The 16,995-nt window shown below is 36.7% G+C and overlaps 1 protein-coding gene across 2 annotated transcripts; it reads right to left on the bottom strand.

Moving 5' to 3' along the window:
- Positions 1 to 1,145: 1,145 nt before the first annotated feature.
- Positions 1,146 to 15,562, bottom strand: Serpinb2 (serpin family B member 2). 2 transcript variants are annotated; one of them, XM_052200196.1, is made up of 9 exons: positions 15,436 to 15,562; positions 14,425 to 14,576; positions 11,339 to 11,515; positions 7,799 to 7,918; positions 5,457 to 5,588; positions 4,888 to 5,005; positions 4,468 to 4,610; positions 3,720 to 3,884; positions 1,146 to 2,192 (listed from the first exon to the last, which is right to left on the bottom strand). In XM_052200196.1, exons 2-9 carry the CDS (start codon positions 14,515 to 14,517, stop codon positions 1,785 to 1,787), a joined length of 1,356 nt encoding a protein of 451 aa, XP_052056156.1. In that variant the 5' UTR covers positions 14,518 to 14,576; positions 15,436 to 15,562; the 3' UTR covers positions 1,146 to 1,784. The 2 variants fall into 2 exon arrangements, with proteins under 2 accessions (XP_052056156.1, XP_052056157.1); XM_052200197.1 differs by lacking the exon at positions 14,425 to 14,576.
- Between the last annotated feature and the right edge of the window lie 1,433 nt (positions 15,563 to 16,995).

The raw sequence follows: 16,995 nt of genomic DNA, 5'->3' as shown, positions 1-16,995 counted from the left end.
GGAAGTAGGAAGAATCAACCAGGAACAGTTGAGTTGCCAGTGGTATCTTAGTCCCTGAGGTGAAGCTATCTAAATACCATAAACTGGGAAAACAAGGACATCATCATCTCTGTACTGGAGGCTGGACACCTGCGACTTGACTGCTAGCAAACTTGGCTTCTGTTGGGAGCCAGTTCTTCAGGTGGCTAACTTCTCTTTTTATTTTTCCATGGTCCATAAATAACAGTTCTGCTCTTTTTTCTCTCTAAAAGGGAAACTACTCTGATCATTAGGTCTCTACCATATTTACCTACGTTGACTGCATTGTTTTCCAAAAATTCTGTTGCCTTCAGAGAATGCCTCAAAGGACTGTGGCATAAACTGTTCTGAATTGATATGTGTCTTTCTTGCTATGAGAAAGGGGTGGTTTAAATAATATTGGCCCCATAGGCTCATATATTTGCATGCTTAGTCTCTCGATGAAGGATTAGAAGGTATGACCTTGTTGGAGGAGATGTGGGAATGGGGATGGGTTTTGAAGATCAGGGTATCTCTTGCTGTCCTGTGGATCAAGATGTAAAGCCCTAGCTTCAACTCCAGAGCCTGCCAACATACCTGCCGCCGTGCTCCTTCTCTGACAATAATGGACTAAGTCTTTGAAACTATCAGCTAGCCTGATTAAATGCTTTCTTTTATAGGAGTTATCTTGGTCATGGTGTTTCTTAACAAAAATAGAACAGGGAATAAGACAGCATCTGTCTTACTTAGGGTTTCTCTTACTATGATAAGACCCTATAAACAAAAGCAACACGGGGAAGAAAGGATTGATTTCAGCTTATAATTCCATAACACAGTCTTGGGAAAGCACTAAAGTGCCTTCAACTTCAAACTTCAACAACAGAAATTGGGCTAAAGCAGAAGGCATAGAGGAGGGCTGCTTCCTGACTTGCTTGTTCTGCTTTCTTAAAGAAACCAGGACCATGTGTTCGGGGTGGTATCATTCACAGTGGTTTAGACCCTTCTACATCAATCAAGGAGATTGTTAGGTGAAATGGCGCATTCCCGGACAAATCACACCAAGCCAGTGCAGGTCTCACAATGCAAGAAAAACAACCATACCACCATACAAAAGTTTCTAAAACAAAAAGCCAAAATAAATGTTTGAACTTTATTATCTTGGGTATTTTGTTACAGTGAAGGAAAGATAATTAACAAACAAGGATTACTAAATATTATTCTCTGCATACCTAATGGAGAACTACAAATAGCAGTGGGTAAGCAAGCATGCTTACTTGTGATTAGTTATTATAGATGAGTTGCAGATACATACATACGATATACAATGACAGATATAGCATGTTGTCTTTTGTTAAGTGCTTTTTTTCTGGGTGATTAGCATGGGAAAGCATGGAAGACTCATATTTTTCCTTCATTCTTAAATTAAATGGCTGCTTTTCTTTAAAAAGAAAATTATCTGATTATCTGCTTCTGTAGTGTTATAGTTTCATTAAACAGGACAGCAATTTGTAGAGCAATCATTTTATAAATAATAAATAACACTGTTAAAACTAAAATTATAAAGACTGAACTAAATGGATATCATCTGATTTTAGGAAATGAAATCATTAATGGAATTATACTGTAAGCATTGCAGACTGTTGTATAGTTGCTTTTAGGTTTGTATTTAGTGTATAGCAGACATACACAAATGTGTAGAAAAGTATTTAAACTTTTGGCACTTAAAGAAGCAATTCTGAGGCTTACAGCTCATGCTACAAAACCTACTGTGGAAATAAGATCTTCCCCTATTCGGGTGAGGCAAATCTACCAACAAATAGTATCGTCTTGGTAATTTTGTCCACGATAAAGAAAAGAAAGGGATGATCAGCCACAAACTGTGGGCCACCGTGGCCAGTTCTCCCTGTCATAACTGCCCCAGTCCCACCAGCGGCCACAGTGCCCTCCTCAGTCACATCCACGCTGGCTTGATGGAACACCTCAGAAAGGAAAAGGTCATTCATCTCAGACATCCCTGAGAAGTCCGCCTTGTGCTTGTTGAAGGCATCCTCCATGCCCATGCTTTGAAGAATGGGCTTGAATTCATAGCTTTGTGCCAGTTTGAACTTGGGAATGTAGACCAAAACGTCATCTTCAGCCAGTGTGTCTTTGCTGATCCATTTGTTGAAATTAGCAAAGTTTATTCCACCTTCTAGCTGCAAAGCATAAAGAAAAAACGAAAAGTGGGTTTGAGAGAGAAACAGCTCAAAGTCTAATGTTAAAAATCAATTGCTGAGTGGCTGGAGAAATGGCTCGGTGGTTAAGAGCATTGGCTACTCTTCCAGGAGCCAGGGTTGATTCCAGGCACAAACATGGCAGCTCACAACCATAAGTAGCTTCAATCTCGGGAGAGTCAATACCCTCTTCTAGCTTCCATGAATATTGCATACATGGGGTATTCAGACATTCATGCAGGCAATATAGCCATAAACATAAAATAATAACAAATAGCATTTAAAAGAATTAAATTACGAAGCTGAGAGTAGTGGTATGTGCCTTTAAATCTTGTACACAAGAGGAAGAAGTAGGTTTATCTTTGTGAATCTGTGAATTCAAGGCCACTCTGGACTATTTTAGTCCAGCAATGGCTACATACTGAATCTCTGCCTCAATATATACAATATATATATCTACTATTGCCAATTGCTTCTCAGAGGTGTGACTTCATGAGCGCCTCTACTATTTTTTCGGGGGTGGGGGGGTGGGCAGGGAGTTGATCTTTTGTAGGCCTTGTGCTGAAACTCACACATTTTGTGAATTCATGTATGCAGTGGCCCTGTCATGTCCAAAAAGAACTGGAAGCTACTATGGAAGAGAGTTGGATTTCCTCATGGATGCAGGTCCTAACAGACTGCCCTTGCTCCAATGGATAGTCGCACATTCTGTCAGCATATAACAGACTCAGTGAAGTTTGAAAAATGAGTATGTGAAGCTGACCAGAAAAACACTGAGAGAGTATGAAAGCAGTTTCAGTGGCAGGAGGAAGGAGTGGATCTTATCAAGGCCCACCATGTACATGTTGAAATTCTCAAGCAAATAATAAATTGTAAAAAGAGTTCAAAAGAAAATGAGATCTCAACCTTTCACAAAGAACTATAGGCAGCTAAGACTGCTGAGAGTGCTGGAAAAGTTCTTCTTAGGGAAGAGCACACTGATCAATCATCTAAGACCAAAGGGTCAGTCCTGAAAGCATATATACTTGTAACATTATGCAGAATGAGCAAGCTGTATTTAAGACTATGTGTGTAGATATCTCTCTATGTATATAGATATAGATATGATATAGGTGATATAGATATAAATAGATATAAATACAGATATAGAATGCACGAAACAACAATTAATGAAAATAGGTCATGGGTTTGAAAGACAGCAAATAAGGGTATAAGGAAGGGTTGAAGAGAGGAAAAAGAAATAAATGTTGGAATTATAATCTCAAAACATAAAAAAACAATAATTAAATGAAGTTACTGTGTTTAAAATTTAATGAGCTGGGCAAATTTTGCAAACACTTGGTAGCATAAATGATGCAAATTTCAGATTTTGAAATTTTGTGACATAGCACATGCACTGTCAAATGACTTATTGATTTCTGTAACAAATTACACACCATTTCCATTTCATAGATGCTCATTTTGAGCAAAGGGAAATTTGATGGCAGATTTGAAATTATAATGCATTACCAACTCCAAGCCAGTGGATGCATCTTCAATCTCATCCGGAAGCAACAGAAACATACTGATGTTTCCAATATATGGAAGTTCTAAGATCTGAGTCTTCAAGTCCTTTATGTATCCAATGTTCAGTTTTTCACGGAGGAACATCATCTGGACGGGTATGCTCTCATGCTGATATTGTTATAAAGTAAAGTAGGAAAGTCAATTCTCAGATGTTTAAGATATTTACACCAAGACTAAAAGACTAAATGATTTTCTGCTTCAATGCTAATAAGAAAATGTGTTTTCTTCAATCAACAAAGCAAATATTTGTATTTGCTTCTCAACTACTTGAACTTAATGAATATTTTTTAACTTTATAAATAGTAATTTGTAAGATAATAGTAATAATAATAATTCCTAAAATGAGCCAAGAACTTTGATGCATCTTACTGAATATTTACAACAGAATTTTGAACTAAGTATTATTCTAGATCTAAAGATAAAAAACAGAACACATGGGTGATGCTCATGATATAAATGTAGAACTAACATCTAAGTCCGGGCTTAGAATTATAAAATCATGGTCTTCATTTCTATCCACATCAACTCTTAGGAAACTATTGCATATACTCAGTAGCATGAAAAAGTCAATGCCCAATATTCATAATTTGTAACTATCAAGTTGTAAAAATATCAATGAACAGTCTCTAAGTTTTCTGTGTCCTTTGTAAAGGCTTAAATAAATGTTAGGAAAATGCATCTTGTCTCATACCGAGTTCACACGGAAAGGATAAAGCCCATTAAGTTTCTTCTCAAAGGGAGTTTTCCACTTTCCTTTGAAGTAGATAGCATTCACCAGCACCATCTTGGTGTCTTCATCTACAGAACCTTCAGGTAGCAGATTTGGGATTTCACCTTCAGAAAACATAACACATGTTTACATTTTATAATAAAAAGATAAACATTACATTTAAAGGGTAACTTTCATAGTATCTGGAAAGATTTTCACTTCCTTTTATATTATTTTCCAAAGTTTTCTTCAGTAGATTTATTCAACACAGAAGAAGGTGAAGAAAAATTGATTGGACAAATTTTAAGGGAATGAGGGTGAATTCAAGAATGGTTTAAAAAGAAAAATCAAAGTTTTCTATGTAGGAAAATAAAAAAGAAGAAGAAAATTCCAAAGCTTTACCTTTGGTTTGAGTCTTAACCCAAGAATTAATCCTTTTTCTAGCTCCTTCCGCACATTCGAGGAAGTCTACTGCTTCTGGCTCTGTTGAGTAATATTTCTTACAGAGTTGTATGTATTCCTTTAATCCAAGAAAACACTAAATGTTATACACAGCATAAAGTGGATAAAAAATGGAGGGACAAATTACAAGCACCAACAAAACTACTGAGACACAGAGAAAAGAGGTGTTAAGATGGCAGGGCAAATGTAAAATCAGGGAACAGTGTCTGCAGCTGGCACTCTAGCACCCTCCCCACCCCACCACATCCCATCCCTACCCCCAACCCTCTTTTTCACCTGCCCTTTGCATTAAAGACTAAAAACAAAGGGTTATCTTGGGGTATAAAGGAGAATAGCAGTTATTTGCTGCTTTTTGCATGGGACAACCTCAACAGGGTTGGAAGAGTCGGCTCATCCCTTAAAAGTACACTCACAATTCTGACTGCTCCCGGGAAGTGTGGAACAGTGCTTTGAAACCTAGCTCCCTGCTGGCTTTGGAACCAGCCCTTTTAGTGAGAAGCTTCACTTACTTCTTTGAATCTTGCAGACTTTTCTCCAAATAGCTTGTTTGCACTTTCTAATAAATAATCTCCCAAGTGTGGTGTGTTGATTGTTGAGCTGAGAGAAGAGAAGGCTGAGTGGATTTTATCTCTTGCTTGTGCCTTAATAAAAGAAAGAATGCTTCGTTTTTAACACAGTACTATTAACGAAAGTATCCTAAAGGAATAACATTTTATCAACGGAACAATAAAATACTGTACTCATGTGTGTTTTTCTAGTCCACCAGAGTTAAAAGTTTTTGTAAGAAAGCTGTTCAAAAAGACTTCAGCAATGGCTCCCATCTTTGATTCCAGCAGAGAGGCAGAGAAAGAGAAACTGAGCTCAAGGCCCATCATAGCAACAAGATGAGCTTAAGGCGAGCTTATTTGAATACCTCATCAAAAACAAAGACAACAAACAAAAAAGAAGCAAAACAAAAGCCCGACTATTAAACAAAAAACAAAAAACAAAACAAAACAAAAAGTCAACTAATAAAACAAACAAACAAACAAAAAACCCCACTACCACCAACAACAAAACAGAAACATAAATGTGTATACATATGTGATGTGGTAAGGCTCTAAAGGTACAATTTAATTAGTTTAGAATTCTACTATGTCTAGAGATTAGATTCCATTAGAAATAAGGAACTCCACTGCGTGAAGGAAATGCAAGTTCCTTTGAAGTTTGTAAACTACAGTGTTTCTAAAGAATGTTTTTTTTATATTATAAAACAGACACACACAGAGGATCTAAAGTATAGTGTTGCAATTATAGTTAGTAAGACTATACTATTTTTGAGGTTTGTGATAAAGATGTGTTTAAGTAATATACATACATACACACACACACAAACACACTAGTGATTGCATGTGTGGTCAATATTTTACTTTGTAGTAATTATTTCACTATATAAAGTTAAATATACAAATACAAACACATATACATATATCCTCAAGTTCCCAAATATGTATAATTTTACTTTCCAGTTTTGAAGTTCTCAATGAAACTCTGGTGAAATGTTACCAATATATATATATATAGCCTTAACAGGTTCCTATTTTACAAGGTGGCCTCTATATTAGAATAACCAAAGCTTCAGAAATTCACAAAATAAATGGGAAATCAAATGTTCAACTTGGAGTCTATAAATGATGTGCTGGACTAGCTCATTCACAACATCAGCTGAGCGAGAATGCAAGACTGAGGTCTATGATGGCTCAGAAGACATCATGGAGGCTTTCCCTACCTAATCTATCCTACAGACTACTAAGTTATAGGTAGATGAGGCACCAGTATATCCAGGAAAGATAATTCAGAAGACATGTGTTTAAACTCTAATCATGGGCATGGTTGTGTAATTAGTTACCAAAAGTTTATTCTTAGACAATTTCGGTAACATAACTAGACTGTTGATTTTTAAAAACATAGGATATGGAAAAGGTTTTATTTCATATAATAGATAATAAATGGACAAATAGATATACTGTCTGTAATAAATTAGAAAGATAGATGGATAGATAATAAGTTGGTACTAGGTAGGGAATAGATAGGTAGGTAGATGATAGATAGATAGATAGATAGATAGATAGATAGATAGATAGATAGTACCAGGTAGGTAGATACAGGCAGATAAATAGATGATAATTAATATAATAATCATTAGGTAGATAAAAACAGATGATAGATATAGAGTAGGTAGATGCATGTCAAAAAACAATGATAGGTAGCTAGATAGATGACAGATTATTCATAGATAGATGGATATGTGGGTGGGTGGATGGATAGGTAGATAATAGATTAAAAGTCTTTGGTGTTGTCATTGGACTCTCATGCAGTCACCAAGGTTATGTTTCATTGTATCTTATTATTCTTTCCACCTTGTGAAATTCCCGTCCACACTTATGGGCATAAGAACCCAAATAATCTTGTAACGTGCCAAACAATACTTTTAGAATACATAATACATACACATATATACATATGTTTGTATAGTTTATACACACACACATGTGTGTAGTTTTGTATTTATATGGCAGTTGTATATATATATATATATATACATATATATATATATATATATATCAAACATATGGCAGAAGACAGTGATAGAATTGAAAATAACTATAATGGAAAAGTTATCAAGTCTTCTGGATTGTGTCCTAGCTCTGTGATTCATTATTGGATGTCCTAAGAATACTTATCATGGCACCAAGTCTGAGTGTTATATCTATGGATGGGAGAACTGTGCTGCATTTCTTCTCAGTTCAACACTATGACTTTGAGACAACAGATAGAATACAAAAGAAATATGAAGACCCAAGCCAAGTACCTGTAAGATAGCACCAGGATAATTGTTCCTCTGTATCTGTTGTTCAAAATGACAGCACCTGAAGTTCTCTGGGGTTCTTGTGGTGATGTCATAGCTGTCAATTTTGTTAAACTGCAGCACCTGAAATCAGAATCAGGAAAAATTTTGACAGAGTCATAGCAAATTACTTCCCTTCAAGCTAATGGTTCAGGTACCTCTAGTTTAGCATTTCTCAGTCTGTGAGTTGTGACCCCCTTGGGGTTGAAAATCTTCTCACAAGGGATCACCTAATACCATCAGAAACATAGATATTTTTTCATTAAAATTCATAATACAATACAGTAAAATTACAAAAAGTAAAATTACAGTTATCATGTAGTGAAAAAATTATAGTTCGAGTCACCACACCATGAGGAACTATATTAAAAGATTGCAAGAAATTTGAGAAACACTGATCTACATGCTACTATGTCTAGCTATCTGCCTTTGTATGTAGAAAAGAAACACAGGCACTTCTGTGTCATAAAAATCCATGGAGTGCTTGATTCTAGTTTCTATAGTAGACGTTGTAGAACTCAATTTTATTATGAGATAATTTATAAAGTCTACCCTGAATTATCCAAATTTTATGGAGTTCAAAAATTGTGTTGAAAAACACCAATATTTAATATTGTACTTTCAGTTTTTAGCTTTTAATTTTTAAATAAAATGATAGAACTGGCTCATCAACTTTTCCCTAAAGTGATTTCTCCTATTAAATACATTTTAAGCTGAAGAAAGTTAGAGGTCATAGTGAGCTTTAATATGAATATGGGTCTGATAATATTAGCAAGGATCGCCCAAGATAAGGTATTCACATATACTATATGTACACATAGACAGAAATTAATATTTGTGTCAGGGGGCAATTTACAGGTATCTGACACACTGAATCTCTTTCACTATAAGTAGGTAGTTTCACACAGCCCTGTGAAGATGGTGGGTATAGACTGGCCTCTGCAATGGTAGATCAAGTACCTTCTCCACAAAACTTTCACCAACTCAACTTATTCTTCCAGACTTATATTCACAGGGCCTCCTACCTCTGTTGTCTTTGGGGACCTCTAACCCTTCATGAGGCCTGTCATGAAGAAACCAATTTGTAAATTAGACTGGTAATTAGAGCTTTGTAATGGAATAGGCAGCCATATTGAGCCTTCTAGATAAGAAGGAAAGATGTTGGTGTTTGGTGGTTTTTTCTCCATTTCTTGAGTCATATGTCATTACTTCTCTCTTCTTCCCTCCCTCCCTCCCTTTTTCCCTCCTTTCTCCCTCCTTCCCTTCTCTTCTCTTTCATAGAAGGATTATTTCCTGTACAGATTTTCTGGTTTTCCTACTTTCAAAAACAATTGACCCTTAAATCGGGGTTTTCCTGGAGAGCAGGAGATCTTCTCTGAATACCAGAAGAGACACTGCCTCACTGGGAGCAGTGTCTCTTCCAAATTTAAAGGTGAGGTGACTCTGGCACATGCAGGGATTCCAAAAGGTAGCCTGGCTGGGAAAGAATTCAAGACTCACTCTAAACATAGAGCTGACAAACATCTCTTGCCTTCAAACGAGTCTCCCATAGCCCTGTGGTGTCTAAGGGATTTCCCACTCTATTCTGTCTCTTTCTTCTGGTATAATAATATCACATCTTCTAGCTTACCATTTCTCAAATTGATGTACTATTTATCTGTAAAATGAGTATGGTAATCATTGCATCCATCTCACAGGATGATGAGGTATATAAGTTCCTGAGCGGTATTCAGAAAGGTCATTTATAAGAATTAGAATTAATAAGATTTATCTATTACTGCAATTAGTTTCTAAAGGCTTTCCCACTTTATAGATGAGAAAACTGAGACTTGGAAAACTTCAGTGCCCTATACACTTAGCTGAGGGCAATGGTAACATTTATCATATAAATCACATCTGTCATTGACTTACTTAATCTAGATAAGTAAGAGGAAAGCAGGAAACCCAGGTAGAGTTGGTATAACAACCCATGATTCTTGACTAAATTAAAAAAAAATCTTTTTATTTAGAAACCAAATAAATGTTAGCACTTAAATTATAAAATCTCTTCCTGCAGCAAAGTTATAAGAAAATTACATGGTCAAATATTCTGGAAGAACTTTCTTGATTTAGGAAATTTGTCTCTGTCTAGAGTGTGAGTACTAGTTGAATTTTTCTTCTAGTATATCAAAATCATTTTTAGCAACCCAGAGTAACTCAGACCTCCATGTTAGATTTGTGGTCTAGCTATATTTTTCTTGGTTCTTTACGCAGTTAAAATAACTAATGCTACCTAAGGTAAAATGTGGTTTACTATGTTTTTTCAAGGCAGAGAAAATAATGAAGAAGAAATATACAGCTCCACTACCATCAAAGTTGAACAATTGAGTTTTGTTGTAAGATATGATGTTTCAACAGCCACAGGCATAGAGAGGAATCTACTTTTAGACCTGTAGTGTTATTGGTTCATGTTTTCTCTGTGAAACTTTGTATTTGAAAAAAGGCACACTCAAAATGGTTCACTATGTTCCTGAGAAAAATGTATTTATGCTCACATACATTCTCACGGGAAAGCAGGAAGGAGCCGACGGCATTTTGGTGTGACTGAAAGCACAATGCATGCTTGTACTCAAAACATACATTGTTAATTTGTGCATGCATGTGAATACAATGAAATTTTAATTATATGATTTCCACTTTCAGGTCTCCGATGTAACAAGTAACAGGACTGTGAGAAATTTAAATACAGTGAATGAATCTTCAGGTGTGTTATATATAAAGTGTGTGTGTTTTAAGTAGTTCTGAAGTCTGCGAAAGAGCCCCCTGTGTGGATCTGTCCATTCATCAAGGAAGGAAATGGAGAGCTTGACACAGAGAGCTCTGACAATGATGTTTCACATTCTGTCCACACTGATTTCAAAGACTGGGTGTCTAGAGTATCCTGCCCTACTGTGTAGACATGGCTTCACAGTTGGAAAATGTAGGGAGGTCCATTAAAGCTATGCCTAACTGTGCATTTCTCTTTGCGCTTTTTTTTCTTCTTTGTGACCCTGGCTTGAAACCATTGGGAAACATTTTTTATAAGAAACCCTACCCACAGTGGCAGAGTGTTAAGAGTGCCTTAGCTAGAAGTTAGGAAGCCATGAGTGCTCTTGGGAACACACTGGCAGCAATCTCATCTGTACAATGATATTTAACTTGAAGCCAACTGAAAGTAAAGTATGCAAAACATTTTCTTTGCAAAGTCTGAGCATGATATGATTTAAAGAAAGATTTTGTTGGTAGCTATTTTCAGCCTTGTAAAGATGCTGCTATCTTTCTTCTGTTTGCAATAGAATAGTTTCCTGGTTTGGACCTTTTATAATTTTAAATGTACAGAGTCTGTGTTGTAATGTCTGCTGATAATAATCATGCCACCATTCCTGTTTTCTCAGACTCAAGATGAGCTGAACAGGAATCAGGAACAAGCCTAGCATCCAGCTCAGGACACAAGTGGGTTTGATGTGAGGTTTAGAGCAGACTTACTTGGGCCATCTGCTGTTCAGTGTTAGCCCCGGCGCCAAGGAAAACCATGGCCAGTGTTGATGAGATGCTCCACGGAGAGATAAAGATGTTCTGGGTAGAGTTCGATTTTTCTATCTGCTTAAGGAGATTGAGGGCAAACATGGTGTTTGCCGTAGAAAGTTCTTCCATTGTTTCAATCTAGAAAGAAAGTGGAGAGAGAAAAGTTCTGCATGATGGTGACGGGAGCAGAGTAATACACACAGTGCCCTGCCTAAAGCTCCCTTTCTGACTTTCCCCTGGCAACAAAATGAGGGAAGGTGAAACAGCTTACAGTCACAAACCCTGTGCACCTCGCTAAACCTGGACAGAACATTCCCCACAACCATTGGGAAAGCTGAATAATGTTAAACAGGAAACCCTGCACTTTCATTTTCCTCAGACTTCTGTAAACAACATAACCAATCCTGAGATATGATGATGAAGATTATAATGAGGAATGACACTTTGTGATAGAACAGTAATGATAAGAACAGTGATAACAGTAACACCCACTGAATTCTTACTGTCTACATTGAGACCCAACAGACCAGAGACACTAAACTGTACTAGATATTCTACTTCTATAATCATGTAACCTTCACTGGAATCCTATGAGGAAAAAGACTTATGCTCCTGTACAAAGAAAGAAACTGTTGTTACACAAAAGCTAGTTGACCATGCCATCAATATCAAAGGGGGGGGGGAGAAATGACAGCCAGGAAGGTGACCTCCAAGGTCACTCTCAACCTCAATGTTTCACATATATTCACATCACACATACCCACACAACTCACAGATGTGTACATATATAGACTATTATACAGACATCCAAATGAATGCCACTTGTACACATTCTTGTTGGCCTCAGGTGAGTTCATCAGTCTTTAACTTCTCTATTTTTTTAAATGCATAGACTTGCTTGAGGGTTGGTATAGGCACCCAGATCCTACCACCCCCACAATATGCTAACCAGTCAAGGCTCAGCCTTGCTCTAAAAAGTTTTCCTGTGGACTGGAAAGTTCACTTTAGTACCTTCCTCTCCTGCCACACAAACCCATGTACTCACAAGAATTCATGGATAATCCAATGTGTGGGAGACACACAATATGCTTAATTTGTAGCTATGTAAAAATAAGGGAAAGGTGCACCTTTCATGATTAAGGCCCTGTGTGCAGCTGGATGCTTGGACACACCAAAGGGTGTAAGTGTGCAAAGGGATGTTAGGTAAATACTGCTTTCCTAGCTGCCTATTTTTCTTTCATCATCATATAAAATAACCTATAATTATTGAAATAAATAAATATACCAAACAATGACTACACTCAGCTCTTTGTAAACTTTCTAGTACAAAGAGTTTCCAGAACTTCAAGATTGGGGAGTTCCCCGGATGAAGCAAGACTGTAGCCATTGTCTTGCCTGACTACAGAAGTGCTGTGGAAGAGAGAAGAATTTGCACCAACAGTTGTCATGTATAACAAAATGCTAGTGCATTTTGGTAAAGACAAATTAAAATAAATTAAACGGTGCTCCTTAAATACTTTTCCATTCCCTTGCCTCTTCATTTAGTTTATGAGTGTGTGTTGGGGCACGGGGTGCACAAGTATGTGCAAGAGTGCACATGCCATAGGTAGGGACATATGGAGGTCAGAGGGCCACTTCTTGGAGCCGGCATTCTCTTCCTTTGTCTACATGGGTTCTGGGCACGGAACTCGAGTCACCAGGCTTGTGTGTTGTCTCAGTACTTTTGCTTAACCTTTTTGCAGCCCTACAGGGTGGATACGACTAACTATTTTACAGAACACATTCAAAAGCTTCCGGGGGCTAGACAACGTTTCTGAGGTCCCACAGTTCACTGTAATATCATAAAGATGCGGGCTAAAATCTGCCCCCAGGAAGCTCACTGACTCCCAGGTGCTTGACTCTTCCAATGCTGATGCAAGGCTTTACTGTGACTGTCAGAGTTATGGAAGCGATATATTGAGAAATACTAGAAAGGGAAAATTAAATAAAAAAGGAAGAAGCACATCTGTACTGCTCCTTTAAAGTTTATTAATGTAAAAAGAAAACAGTTTTGCTTTCCTTCTTGTTTTACCACAGATGCCAGATTAAGGCAAACAGTTCAGAAATTAATTTCTCCTCCAGTGACTTAACTATAAGACTTCAGGCATAGGTTTCCTTAAAACATTTCTTTAAAATTATGAATGAAATGTTCTTCTGTTTCTACATGAAATTTCAAATAAGGGATCAGCACCAGTAGAATATCAGCTCCAGGAGAGTACATTCCAATGCTTCCTAGTTAACTGTATAGCCATACTTTAGCATTACAAAAAACTCAAGAGTCAAGACAATCCACAGAAAGGTCAGATAATACTAAATGAGGACTTCAGGTAGTTTGATAGAGAACAAAATGTTACTAAGTGGAGTGAAATTGTTCTATATCTATTGACTCCTTTAAGAATTCATCTCAATCTGAAAACATAACTGATCACTGGTTGTGCCAGATTCCTGCTTCTACCAGATTCCTGCTTCTACCAATAATGAAAAGCATTGAACTAAACACCCTGAATTATTTTGTGTTAAAGAGGTGGACCTTGAACTCAACATGTAGCCAGGGATGATCGAGAACTTCAGCTCCTGCTTTGTCTGCCTCCCAAGTGCTGAGAATACATGTGTGTGCAACCCAGCCTGATTTACATAGTATTAGGGATTGAATTCAGGACATCACGGATGCTAGGAAAGCACTTCACCATCTGAGCAACAACCCTTGTTCTGGAATTCCATTTTTTTAATGATGTCTTGTTAATTACATTTACATAAAAACGATAGTTAGTGTCTTTACTGCAATTATTTAATTACTTCTGCCACATTTTGTTTAATGGGAATAATCACATATACCATTTCCTTTGGAATTTGCACTATAATAAAGAATATATGAAGAGATAACTATTGCAGAGCTAATTAATTCCAGCATCTGGGCTTTACCTGCAAATTTCTCAAATAATATTTGAAAGCTTCAAACTAGTATACATATCCACATAGAAGTCCCTGACTCTTGGACAAGTCCATACCTTACATTTGGATAGGACGAGGTTATAGCATGATGATAGTATAATAAGCCATACAACTCCATATGCTTCCAAATATGACACTACTGTTAACATTAGGATGAATAAATGGAAATTGCCTGCTGGGTGGGGCTCTCTCCTCTTTTTGTTGGTTCCTGCAATACAAGTTTGGCAAATGCACTGGTGAAACTTGGCAGAGGTGCTGAATTTGGGAGGTACCATAGGCTCACCACCTGCTATGCTCCCTCTCTGCAATAGACACGAATGTTAAATCAGATTTTTCTGCAGCATTTCAAACAGTTTTAGTGGGTATACTCACATAATGAAAATGTTTTTAAATTGTTTTCAAAATTCAGTAAGAAGTAAGATAAGGTGGTAGTGACAAGGAAATACACCATCAAAAGTAAAATGAATTTCTCAGAAACTGGTAGCAGTATGTTAGTTGATAGTTTTCATAATGAATAATTATCAACTTGCTACAGATTAAATTGTTGGTTTGGTTAATCCATCACCTAATTTACTTGATATTTTGCTTTCACAGAATTGATCCACTACAGAACTAGGTTATATAAATACATTTTGATACTAGATTGTCCTGACCCAAATTGTTCCTTAATTTTTATAGTTTTAGGCTGTTAATTTTAGGTGAAAATTGAACTTCACTTATTTATATTATAAGTAAATTACAATAAATTCTATTTATATCAATAAATATAATGCTTAACTTCAATTGTTTAAGTATAAAAATTTCAATATTTGTTGTTATTTATGTCTAATTTTATGTCAAACCAATAGGTAATATAAAACCTACATATTATATAACCTGTTCAATAATATTAGCATTGAAACTCCAATAAATGTACATTTTAATTTCAGTTTGGCTAGTGATACATAGGCATTTGCTGACTTCTGAGACTCTAAGTTAAGCAGTCATAAATTTAATTCAAGTCTTAAACCAAAATATCTTTGGTTAAACAAGTAAAAAAGAAAACATTGCTCCATTTCTTTACTCACCTTCTACACAGCGCAATATAGTAAATACTGCTATGAAGGAAGAGAGAGGAAGGACGCCCTGGCTTCACTAGAGATGGTCAGGGGAATTGCTGAAACACTTTAATATCTCGTTATCTTCTGAGCGGCTGACACACAGGAAATGCTCCTTGGAAAGCTGGCACAGTGTGGACAAGGTAATGACTGGTTTTATAAGGCTCTGCTCCTCCCACATAGCTCTTTTTTTTTAACTTTTTAATTCGTATTCTTTGTATGATTCAACCATTTACTCATAAAGACATCATTAGAAAAGAAATGCTTGTTTGTAATGTTCAGTTTTAGAAACAACTAGAGAGTGTGATGTCATTCCAAAATTCAAGAATTTAGCAATTACCGTTTTAAATCTGTTAGCTGTAATCTGCACCACTCACACCCATGTCTCCTGCCTTTCTCACGGCACTCAGTGACAGCATGAATATTATGATACTCAATCCACCTTTGGACTGCCACCATCTGTGGGATTCTTCACATTCAAGGAAGTGGTCTTTTCTTCCCTTTTGATTGACAGAGAATCTAAGGATCCTCTTTTTCCACACAAAAGAGGAAAGAGAAAAAACACAGTTGATTTTATAACTTAATAATTATTTTAAACTGTGCTTTTTCTCAGGAATAATAACCTGACATAATTCTGTGGTGAGGTCTAACCTACTATCTCAAGACACACCCAAAGAACTTTTCATATGCCCTTGATCACACTGTCAGTCTTAATCCACTTTAACCAATAATAGCCTACTGTTTACTTTGACTTTGACAGAAACTCATATATGCTAACTGTAATCTTGAACACTCATTTTGAAAAAATCATCAAATTTCTAAAAACACCAAAATATTGATTAAAAATAGAAAAATATTACACATAACTAAATGTAATATGAATCTAAACATTTTATACTGTCAGAATTTATTAGGAAGAACTGGAAACCCATCTGCCAGATCACTTCTCATCTCTTAATTGTGCATTTCTATGAAAGAACGCATACACGAGAACATGGAAAGTGCCACGCTTCTCCCCAGCACACATGGGAGACTCCATGTCTTTGACTGGAGAACTGGGATGAAGACCAGAAATGTCATGGAGACTGAGAGCAGAGATGGAGACAGCGTGACCTCCTCTTTCTGTCTGTCTCCACAGAACCAGACTCCACTCTTACCTTGCTTGTCTACTTCAGTCTCTGGTCACAGAAGAGCAGAGTGACTTAGAACCTTAGTATTAGACGGGAAATAGTACAATAGACAGGTTCTGTATCTGCCTGGAAGTAAAGAACAGTCACTTTTTAACTGATGGAAGACATCAACCTCAGGTCCCATAATAAGAGTAAATGCATACCTACCAGCAAGGATGATCTTTAAACTCTTTACATTATTCCATTGAATCAAGGGGTGCATTTTGGGCTGTTATGTACTCTTTACAAGCTGTGTTCTGTAGATTGTCAGTTGATGCTTTGTCCTGGTGGGCTCTTTCCCTTTTTGGTTTCAGTCCCCTAGGTAGCACCAACTGGTGCGTTTATGTGACCAGCTATCAAC

Source organism: Apodemus sylvaticus, chromosome 12, assembly GCF_947179515.1.
Source record: "Apodemus sylvaticus chromosome 12, mApoSyl1.1, whole genome shotgun sequence".
NCBI lineage: Eukaryota > Metazoa > Chordata > Mammalia > Rodentia > Muridae > Apodemus > Apodemus sylvaticus.
The sequence above is the reverse complement of the archived record's forward strand: the minus strand, read 5'-3'. Positions and strand labels throughout refer to the sequence as shown.

What these genes read in the sequence shown, in the direction of transcription:
- Serpinb2 (XM_052200196.1), bottom strand. Translation starts at nt 14,517, where the DNA reads ATGTTAACAGTAGTGTCATATTTGGAAGCATATGGAGTTGTATGGCTT. An exon ending in TCGTCCTATCCAAATGTAAG is followed by an intron (nt 11,516 to 14,424) that starts GTATGGACTTGT and finishes CTTTCTTTCTAG; the next exon opens with ATTGAAACAATGGAAGAACT. An exon ending in CTGAACAGCAGATGGCCCAA is followed by an intron (nt 7,919 to 11,338) that starts GTAAGTCTGCTC and finishes TTCTGATTTCAG; the next exon opens with GTGCTGCAGTTTAACAAAAT.